The sequence below is a fragment of the Euwallacea fornicatus genome, chromosome 23 (assembly GCF_040115645.1).
Source record: "Euwallacea fornicatus isolate EFF26 chromosome 23, ASM4011564v1, whole genome shotgun sequence".
Classification (NCBI taxonomy): domain Eukaryota; kingdom Metazoa; phylum Arthropoda; class Insecta; order Coleoptera; family Curculionidae; genus Euwallacea; species Euwallacea fornicatus.
In genome coordinates this window covers 2,629,688-2,641,366 of record NC_089563.1, presented here as the reverse complement: position 1 = coordinate 2,641,366, position 11,679 = coordinate 2,629,688, and the positions used below count along the sequence as shown (strand labels likewise).

At 40.5% G+C, this 11,679-nt stretch overlaps 1 protein-coding gene across 1 annotated transcript in view; it reads right to left on the bottom strand.

The window, feature by feature from the left end:
• Positions 1 to 138: 138 nt before the first annotated feature.
• The window catches only part of Ubr3 (Ubr3 ubiquitin ligase), a 72,680-nt gene continuing 61,139 nt past the window's right edge, over positions 139 to 11,679 (bottom strand). The window contains exons 29-31 of the mRNA XM_066295638.1: positions 3,984 to 4,131; positions 3,171 to 3,442; positions 139 to 1,242 (exon numbers count right to left, since the gene is read on the bottom strand). Coding sequence (XP_066151735.1) covers positions 1,125 to 1,242; positions 3,171 to 3,442; positions 3,984 to 4,131 — 538 coding nt within the window. The 3' untranslated portion in view covers positions 139 to 1,124. The remainder of the gene's footprint in view (positions 1,243 to 3,170; positions 3,443 to 3,983; positions 4,132 to 11,679) is intronic.

Sequence of the window (11,679 nt, the reverse complement as noted above, 5' to 3'; positions counted from 1 at the left end):
AACGGTTAGTTCCGCTACTCACGCTTAGATACCGCCACGAGAAATGGTGGAAGGGCCTTGGGCTCGTCGTTCATAACACGACCATTCGGTGCGGTTTTCGGCATTTAGCGCGTTTAGATAAAAATAAAACCACATATCCAACTTTGAACTCACAAATTTATAGCATAATTTTACTACAAAAATTAAAATATGACAACCTTAATGCTAACTTTGATGTTGGACACACCACAATCGAAACTAATCATGGTGGTTTCGTTAATAACTGCAGTCTTAAGCATTCTCGTCAAGCACTCGAATGAGGACCGCATATTCGTCGAAAAAATCATATCCATCGTATTAAGGGGAACTATTTTTTGCCCTGAAAAAAATTTCCAAAAAGGACGTTTAAACATTTTTTTTTTTTAATATGTTATATGTTTAATGTCGTTTAATCCAGCAGGGTTAATTAGTCAGTAAGACAGTATAAGGACACCAACATTACTGGTAAAAAGTGGTTTTAAATAGGGATTATCACAAGCAACCTCGATCAAGAATAACAACCCACGTTAAACCTAAAATTATGTACAAAAAGCTATTTATAAGAGTATGAAGTAAACGTTTAGAATTTCCCAAAGAGTACGTTAATGCGTGAAAAAAAGAACAAAATATACCGCAGGCTATAAAGCGACGAATATTTTCCAGTCTCTGATTAAAGTTTTCTCAGGCGAGCTCGCAAGCTCTGCTGACTCGAGGACTAACTATTACTGGACTAGAATAAATAGTTAATACAATGAGGAAAGATGGTGTACTAAATTAGGCAGATACAATATTAAGGAAATAATAAATAGTGGCAGTTTTACTCATCTAATGATAAAAAAAACCATCATTTTCCGAACTCTTAGCGGTTGCCACAAATGCGAAATAAATCAAAGCAGAATGAACATACACTAGGCAAAACTAAAATTTACGCTCGCTATATAAAAAATAATAAAGAATGTCACAGCAAGCCGTTTTAACGGTACCCCTCCAGCCATTACTATATCTTATCACAGTCAAAATTAAAATAAGATTCGTACGTTATCCAAACAACGGTTTATTATGTCGAATATAAAAGTCAATTGGAAGTTACGCGTATGTATTTGGTTTTAGAGGGCATTGCGGTGCTGCACCCACGTCTTTTTCGTATGGTCGAAGCGGTGGGCTAGCCATTGCTGTTCCAGAAGCTGGAAACGGTCTTTGCTGAGGTAGAGGGGTTTTCCTCGTCTACAAAATAAGGTGGAAATTAATTCAAACCAATCGCTTGTCGATGAGACTCGGGAGCTGACGAAGTAACGGAAAGTGAAATATTCTGTGGCGGGGTTGTTCATGCACAAAAAAAAAACATTTTTATCTTTCCTCAAGCGTATGTGGGATAATTGTTTTCCGAATTTCAGCACGGGGTCCATCGGTTTTTGCAGAATTACGAGGCCGGTTAAATTAGGGCAATTCTGTGCAGTTTTAAGGTTCAAAAACGGCATTTTGAAATGCGACAGACTACGACTGGTTAATAAACGAATAGCGAACAATAGCGTTTCGTAAAACGTGTTTTGTGTTTTTGGGGAATTGTTTACAGCCGGCGGCCGTTAAAAAACGCTGACTTTTGACTAGCGCGTTGCCGAGAAACGATTTCAAGTACTTCTTCGTCGGTTAAAACATCTTGAGCCATTTTTAACAAGTATGTTGTCGCTAATTGTGCGAACTGCATTCGCATCTTACGGCGACTAAACACGTACAATCAAGAATTCAATTACAGGTAGGAATAATATTCGATTCACACGTTAAATATTCGCCACAAATCCAAATCCATCCCCAGGACACGCCGACACCAAACGCCTGTAGGTTTTTAAACGATTATTTATGAAATTCTGAGAAGGCCCTTTTTTCCATTCTCCATCTCTTGGGTCCTTTGTCACGGAGCCGTCACGACCGTAAATAATGTAAAACTGTCGTTTCCTTATCGTGCGTCTTAGCTGTACGGAATGATTTATGAAAAGAACCGTTTCCAAAAATGGCTATTAGATTTTATGGGAATAGAATTTGGCTCCAAGTTCGAGCGGAACCAAGTCCATGTAGTTCATGCGAAACCTGGAAAGTAGCTCCGTGGACTCCGATGACCTTGTGGAGAGATCACAGGCCAAAATGTATAACGTTTTAACATGAGGCATGTAGTTTAGATGATAAAATCGAAATTTAAAATATTGGTGAGCCTTTTGAGTAATAAGCGTTTTAGATGGCCACCGTTAACCTCGACGCATTTATATATGTATATATGAGTTTCATGAAAGACGGCCTAATCATACCAAAGAGCACCTCGTTTCGTAACGGATTGCCGGCATTAACTAATCCAAAATTTGAACATATCAAAAACCGGGCATCGGCACGAAAACGGACCGTCCCGTTCTTATCCGAGCTGAGGAAACGCACATTAAATCCCAGTCCCATGTCCTGAATAAAAATTCGTCTTTCGTCACAATTGCAGGACGTATCGTCTGAAGGACTATACAATTCCCTTTCTAGGAAATTTAAGGCAAATGTTTCTTGGAACCCGTACCGAATATAACTTTTTTTCGTTGGTAAGCAAATCAAACGATAAAATTTTTTAACAAGAGGGTCGCAGCGACAATTTAGGGCCCCATAATAAAATACGCAGACGGTTTTAATTTTCGACCTTGAGAACTGCTCCTATGCTAAATTGCAGTGCAGTATATCAAAACACAAAAAAATATTACACAAAATCAAAGGTAAAATTTCAAGCTCGACATCCTTTTTAAAATCAGATCAACTTTCGACATATTCGGACCATGAAATCAACGAAAAACGTTAAATTATCATCTAACGTATATAAAATTAATTTTTGCAATTTTTTAAATGTCCTAACAAAAATTTTAAAGGTTAAATAACTTTTTCGTGTAGCTCAAGCCTAGAAATGGCCTTCAACGTTCGTCGATGTGTTTTTGTAATATCTTGGTTGCTCTAACTGACTTCATATTTTTGCCACTTTCGAGATTTCCGTGTTTATCTTGGACCCAGTGTGTAAGGCGCATAACAGAGAAACGGAAAAGAACGAAATCGGGGAAAAAAAGTCGATAAACCCCCCATATTCCGAAATTTCCGGAAGTATTATGGCTTGGACAAGCAGCACTATCCCTTACTTCAAATCTCTATCTTCCTCCTCGAAATCGTCCAAATAAAGTGATCCCCACAAACACGCCCTATGACCCCTGATGACGATGATGTAAGTCGAGGTAATTACTAGGAAAACTCCGGTGCCTGCCCCGCACTCCTGGGCGTGTGCCACTGCTTCGCACACGTTTTGCTGCTTACAGCAGCCCTGTTTCAGGCAAACGATGGTGCCGCATAATAGACATATGCTCGTTTCCTGCGCCACGGAGTGACATTGGTTGCAGGGTCGCTCGTGGTAATACTGAAAAGTAAAATAATGGATATCATGGAAAAAAACTCCTGGTCAAAAGGTTAATTCAAACGCCGTAGGTGTTAAAGATGCCAATATACTTCCACCGGGGCTATTCGTCAATGTATTTTCAAGCCGGCACGTTTTCCCACCCCGCACATGGCACGTGAAACCTCATATTTAACTCAGAATTCAATTTTTAATTCAGGCAGTGTAAAATCTTTTGGCGATTATAGTCATTTGCACCTGAAATATCCACGTACAAGACTGTAGGGGATGAAGTATTTACTAAACAAGCGTAACGAAATCATTCCGAAGGCAGGATACTTAAGCCGTTTACAGCCGTCCTCAGAGTTTTGCCTAACGGTTCATTTCGTCCTTAAAAATACCTGCCCCATCATTGAAATAGTCCAAAGGAGGTAGAACTGAATAACTTAAAGCTGTCACAGACAGGAATCGTGTTGACAAGGCCACAAAAGCTTGCAATAAAAACCCGGTCAAAAAGGCTATAATAAAGAAGTCAATTAGACCATTTTTCTCCCTAGGTACTTACTGTGAATATTTTTTCGTATTCCCTAGGTAAAGCTAATAATCTTGGCGGATGCCACAAAATTGGTTGATCTACTAAAAATGACCTAGCTGCGATTTGACTTTTTCCCACGAACGTGGCGAATTCATTGCACCATGACTGAGGAGAATACCTGAAATGGAATAAAACGTTTGTTAGATCGCAAAAGTTCAGATCATCAAGCGCCGAATATTTGAAAAAGTTCCATCTGGTGGTGGACGGAACGTCCTCAATACGTAATTCACATGAGAACTCGACAATGACCACAGTAACATTCTCTATAATCTGCAGTACCATGTCGGCAACTAGGTTTCCCCTTCTCATTTCAAATTTACCTCGTGCGAATTTGATCTATTTGGTGTTTGGTATTTTGATAACACCTTCGCGACACCCATTCCTAAGAACACGCGGTAGCTCGGTATAGCAGCCGTGTAATAAAGCTTTTGCGAACTACAGTAACATCAACGGGAAATAGCGCATTCTCGACCTGCAGCTTGTGCCTGCAGAAGTGTAGCGATCGTTCCTGTTAGGGGTACCCCTTTCTTGCGGAATGAAGGTGCCCCTTGTTATCACGGAACTGCTCGTACTTTTGATCGAGAAAATTGTTATTTTACTTGTCGAAATTAGGAAATAGCTATTTATGTGCCCGGTCAGTAAATGCGTAGCTTTCGTAATCGCAACCGATGACGGATCGAGCTTCGTTCCGTAACTCGGTTAACGAACGGGGCTAGCGACAACAACGGTCAGCGCAGTTCTACCTGATACAGGGGCAAAATTTGATCGAGTTAAAATTGAAGGAAATCGCCTGTAAAACTTGTTAAAAAATGGTACTTTGTGTACCAACGTTAAATTGATTCCGCTTCTTGCACAAAGCTGTGCATCCAAGTGCAGTGAAATGCCAATCTGTAACCAGTGTTGGCGAATTTCAAGTTTCATTGGAAATCGCGAAAAATGCCCTGTTTCAAGCAAGAGGGCAATTGTCGGTATTTTCAATTGAAAAGTGACGCATTATCATGTGAAATTCAATGAAAAATTCCAAGCAACCATCCACATTTTCATAATTTACACGAACGTGTAACGAAGGCTTATCACATAAAATGTACATAACACTACTGAGGTATCGATGTGAAATCTTGACCTTGTCAAAGTACTTTTATTTTCAATTTTAAAATCAAAACTAGAACTTGCAAAAAGCTAAGAAAAAATAAATACGAATGGGAAACATCAATTCGCACGCAAGGTCTTTAAGGAAGCCATTATTCTCGACAGGAAATCACTACGTGACGCTACAAATTGGCCTTAAAGCCAGTGACTACCACACCACGGGAAGTTTCTCGTCATCTTGTGCGTGTCACACGTTCACACATATCACGTTGGGTCGTTTCGAATTTAACGTTATCCCACCACGTACCCGGTTTGCGCATTGTGCGCAACAATGCGTCAAGTGTCCCTAGGTCTGGTCTGTCGTCGGTTTTTTTATAGACCTTAATATACAGGGTGTTTTCTAAGTACGGTACATAACTTCGGGAGCGTGTTCTACAGCTGAAATGAGGGCGACTTCGTTATGTAAACTATATACCAAAAATGCCTCGTTGCGGAAATACAGGGTGTGGAAATTTCTCTAAAAAATTACAACTTTTCAAATATTTCCGAACCTACTTGAGACATTTTAATGAAATTTTAATGAAACAGGCAAGTACAGGACAAAAAATTCATATCTTCGCACGAGTATTTCTTCTCTTGGGAATAATGAAAAATAATGAAAAAATTTAGCTACAATGTTCTTTATTTATTTACTCGAAAACGTCCTACGAAAAAACGTCAAGAGACGTTTTTTCTTCCAAATCGAACACATAATTAAAAAAGGAACAAAATATCGGAAAAGAGCAGTGGCGTACCGCTTTTTTCCTTTAAAATATCCGGCAATTATCCTGCCCGCACGCCACTGGTTACACAACAGCCACCGTTTTTAGCGTAAAATGCGCACCGTCCCTGACTCTCAAACGCTGCAAAATTTCATTAAAATGTCTCAACTACTAAAAAATTGTAATTTTTTAAAGCCATTTCCACACCCTGTATTTCCGCAACGAAGCATTTTGGGGACATAGCTTGTATAACAAAATTACCTTTATTTCAGCTGTAGAACACGCTCCCGAAGTTATGTACCGTACTTAGGAAACACCCGGTATATGATTACGCCTCGCTTTAAATTCTCTACCATCACCGCTTTCCTCGCGAGAATAAGGAATTAATTCAAAAACTGACCCTTAGCTGACATTAAAACTTCGTTATATAAAATCATTTTGCATTAATTGACAATCGAGAGTAAAAAGGACTATGAATACTATAAGACACAAACGTAAGACAATTAGGACTACGACTCTAAAAAGTAAAGGGGACTAGAAGACACAAATTCGCATCCAGAATGTTTACCACAAGAAGTTTTCTCGTTTACCATATCACCTTCAAGTTAAACTGTCGTTAAGGCGTTTCGCGAAAACCACCATTAGCGCTCTTTTCTTTTTCGGGGAACTCGGCGGAGTCGGAATTTTCCTGATTGGAGTTACCTTTTGTGGGCGACTCTTCTGTGGACATCTATCAGAAGGCGAGCTCACCCTGGACACATAAGCATCACCATCTCCGGAACTTCTATGCTGACTGGTCATTTGGTGCATAGCGTTGGTGTATGCCTTTCTAGGTGGAACCACTAATAGCGCTAACGTCTGGTTTTGTGCGGGACAAGCTGCGTCTCGACGACTACGTTCTCTGTTGCAGGATTTCATCTTGCCGCGAGGACCTTTTGGCCGTTTCGATATCTTCAAATTCTCAAAATATGGATTCCTAGGCGGGACCACTAGTAGCGCTAACGCCGGGCTTTGATCGGAATCACCTGCGCCTTGACGGTTGCGTCTTTTCCCCCAAATTGGCGCATTTCTAGGACTATCTGAGTATTTCGACTCCTCCAAATCCTTAAATATACCGCACTCGGTCAAATAGTCTCCAAGTTGCTTGATTATGGTCTCCACGCGCCTTTCGATGCCAACATTGGGAGTCTCGGATTCAGAGTCGGGAGATTGACTGTCGCTATCCGACATCACTGAGGAGAGCGCTATTGCAAAATGCACAAAACCGAACGGAACTTACACTAGGGAAGCTCGGGCAACAATAGTGAATATTGTTAAATTTCGGGTCTCTTCACCAATACCGTCAAATATTTAGAGTATGTTCTTGGTATCAGTTTTTTAAGACTGAAGTACCTATAGTCGGGACGTCGCATCGCTGGCGCAGTTTACGGTTTACATACAAAGGAACGCAACTTTACGTTATATCTGGCAAAACTGATCGGACCGTTCCGAATTCCTTATCGTCACAATCTAGTCATTGAGGTGCTCAGATGATCTGGCGATTGCATTATTGCCACCAACACGATACCCAAATGATGGTACTTTACCAGACCTCGCTCCAAAAAAGACCTCCAGGGTGGTTTATTTGTTTTTCTCCATTTTCTATGGTCACCCCGATTCCCCATATAATCTTCGAACTTTCCCCACCCCAGAGGCATAAATATCGAGGCGAACCAACAATGGAATATTATCTCGAATACAAATCTGTTTTTTCCCATCGGCGATTGTATTTGGTTTTTTGATAGGCGAGAAAGTGAGAGCACCGACACGAATGCAAAATTCCATTTCCCCAAGTCGAACGCAAAGAATGCCTCCAAATAGTACCATCGTTTGCGTCCCCTGTACGTGCAAGATATGCTCAAGTTTTCCTAAAGGGTTTGAGGAAGTCCCAATTGCATTGGAGAACCAGGACTGTTATGGTCGAAATGATTTGTTTATAAACTCTCGATTTCCACAAGATCTAATGTCTCAGACTGTTTTATTAAGCCATTTAAAACACAATTTACTACTGCATGTTGACAAAAACACCGTTTTTTTACGATTTTTAAATGTGTTTTTTTTTATGTTTTTAGCATGATTAGGACGGAATAAACCGATAAAAGAAATCGGAAAAAAACGTGGTTTTTTCCCACCCTCGCAGTGAAAACCACCGTTCTCTTACGGTTATCAACTGAATCGTGTCGATCAACCGTCGCTGGTGGAAATTTCCGAGCAAATATTTCAAAATTAAAACGATAAATATTAACAATCAATTCGAAAGAAAAGAACCGAAATTCGCCCAAAAACCTGAAAAATTTCCATCTGCGAGTTCCGCAAGGATGAAAATAACCGAGGGAGCTCATTTATTGCTCTCAGACGGGCAGAAGCGCAGATGAACAAATGAGACGCCTCAGCAGCCTCAAATGATGTTTTAAATTAAGAGTTTCGCTTCTAGTCCTTAAGAGAGCAAAACGCTAAAACAGATATGAATCCTCCGAGTCTTTCGCAAACTGAAGGAGATAATGCAACTCTATCTGAATAGGCCGATATGTATATGCCCATTAAAAGGGCAATTTACATAACTGGATATGGTGATGAAACAGGTTCCGTTTCACAACTGCTGTAATAGCAAAATGCAGAGCAACATTTTTCAATTTATTGTCATTTTTCGATATCGATAAATATAACATTTTGAATACTTCTGTATGTATTGCTACGTTGTTGGTTGTTGTTACGCATCAACTTTTTTTGAAGCTCTAGATACCTTTGACCTGCCACAACGTAGAGCAACTTATTCTTTTCTAGTGTTCAATTGGGCTTTTCGGCTGGTTTGGTACAATTTCACAATTTCCTAATTCTTCAATATGCCTTAGCGGTAAATGTTTATCTGACGATTTAAAAATGAAGGTTGTGAAAGCACGGAGAAATGGAGGAACGAAAGCTGCCACTGCAAGACTTAACTTCGACCTAAACGAAGATCATGGCTACAGGAAATATTACGGCGGTTTGTACCACCGACTTTCAGGACAAACAAATTATAAAATATTTTAAACAAAGTCCGTTTGAACCTTGGCGGGATATAAAAGGTTTCATCTCAAAGGAACTGGGAATTCAAATAGCTTCAAGAGCTACACGAAAGAGATTACAAGATGCTGGATTACTTGCCCACGAGGCCAGCCAAAAAACCATTGTTGACGGGAAAAAGTAGACGGGACAGGCCAGAATTTGCCAAGGCACGTGATCATTGGACAAAAAATTGAAGAAAAGGGATGATATGGAGCGACGAGTCAAAGTTCAATATGTTCAACCCTGATAGTATTGCACTGGTCTATAAGTGAAAGATTGAACAAAAAGGATACTGTTCCCACGGTTAAATATGGCGACGGGACACTTATGGTGCGGTCTCGGTTTTTGGGCTTCGGAATAGGTACTTTAGTCAGCACTGAAGGCACGATGAATCGGTTTTCTTCGAAAGAAATATTAGAGCCTCATTTGGAGCCAACCACATAGCTGTAAAACACTGGTTCCAACAGGATAACGATCCAACATTCGCCTGAAAATGCGTTCAAGAAAAGTTTTACCTTTTGCGTTGGCCACCCCACTCGCCGGACTTAAATTCGATTGAAAACTTATGAGATCTTAAACCGCACGATTGGAGCGGGGTTGTACCCCAATTATGAACTTTTCTGTGCCCTAAAAGATAAATGGGCGAAAATGGATGAAACTATTATCGATAAACTTATGAAATCTACGAAAAGTCGCTGCCTCCGAGTGATAAAAAACAGAAGATATTTTACTGAGTACCGAACATTAAAATTATTACAAAGGAATATTTGTATAATTAACTGATGATTACAAGTTTCTACCCTCCTTTCTGCCAACCAAAAAGCGATTTTCCTTAATAAAATTTGTTGCTAAGGGTTTACTGACAATATTTATGTCTATATATATTTAATAATAATACATATCAAAGGTATAAGTATCAGAATAATTAGAAGAGCATCGAATTCAATAAATTTGAAAACATGATAAGAATAAAAGTCACACATAGAGGCCGAAGCTTAAATAACTTCAAACTTCCATCTCTTTCTTGCAACCCCTTCAGAGAGCAATACCAGTAGAAATCATGGCTGATACTCACTACCGTGAAATCCCATTTTGTCCCTAAATCTTGACGTATACGAAATTACTTGCTTCTTTCTGAATCACTTTACAGTGAGCAGGTAAAATTCTCGTGAATAGAGCCAGCAGAAACGGAGGCGGTGCCGACAACCGTACGAACTAAGGTAACGGGACAGCAGAGCTGTCCGCCTTATTAATTCTTGTCAGAACGTCCTCAGAGTAGGTACGCCTAAGTTCCGTGTACGTTTGACCGTACGGCTCCAAAGTGCTTAATTTCGCGACAGTGTTATAGTGTCACATATACACATGATGCAGTGCACCGATAATGGGCAGTACCCCCACCTCTGGCTATTCGACGAACTGGATAAATTCGAATCGCAATATTTAGGAGGAAACCAATCCCGCAGAACTCAAAGCAACTTCGAGGGAATCAACCATTGGTACGGTACGTTTTATACCTCCGACAACAGGATACGAGCTTTGAAAATGAATGCGATAAAGAAGGCGAATGCAGCCATTACGGACCATTCGCAGATGACGCAACTACTAAATCCCATCAATTTAGAACCAATTGATCCCGAACTTATCAATTCAGAACCTCTGAATCCGCAACCTATGGATTTAGAACTTTTGAGTCCGGAATCTATCGCTCCAAAACCTAGCGATCTGGAAGCTCCCGATCTGAATGCCGTGGACATGGATGCCTTCAATCTGGAAGGTGTTGATATAACTATGTTTGATTTGGAGAATATTAATTTGGACGCCATCGACTTGGACGCTTTCGACCTGGACACTATGGATCTGGCCGAGACAGCTGAGGAACCTACGAATTTGGACGATGCGACTGTGAAACCCACGGATCTGGACGATACGGCTCTCCAACCTACTGACCTGGACGATACGACTCTCCAACCTACTGACCTGGACGATACGGCTCTCCAACTTACTGACCTGGACGATACGGCTGGGGAACCTAATAGTCTGGAGCCTAATAGTTTGGAGCCTAATAATCTGGAGCTTGCGGATCTGGCATTGATAAGTTTACAAGGTAGCAACGACGAGGCCACAAGCCCGGACGCCGAGGAACGGGAAGCTCCGAAGGTGGAAACTGAGGATCTGGAAGTAAAAAATGACAGAACCTCCAAGAAGCGCAACAGATCTCCTTCGGAGCGGCGTCCCCGAAAAAATTCAAGACGAACCAATAATCATCAAAGCTCCTACCAAACGACTTACAATTCGTTGTCCGAACTTGTGGTGCCAAGAAGGAGGGCAGCTGCAGCTGCTGCCAATAGCATAAGGACGCAACTTAGGAGTATGGACGACGAAGCCCAGGTCGCAACCTGAGGGGTCCCCCTCAAAGAGGCGTTTCAGCGAGGAATTGCCCTTTAACGAAAATGGTAGCTCGAAGTGAAACTGAAACGTCCAGAAAAACTCAATAGTAACGTATGACTGTGATCTTTTCTATAGTCCATTAGATTTCCCAAAGACCTTGCTTGCAAACTACTGTTTTTTATTCTTGAACTTTTTCTACATCTTTGTGAATTTGTATGTTTTAATATTGTCCTTTTAACACTTAATTGTTTATATTTTAAACTAAAACTGTACATACTCTTATAAGATGATAATACGGATAGTAGTTGTGATATGTCTATTTTGCCTTAGGCGTTTTTCATAAT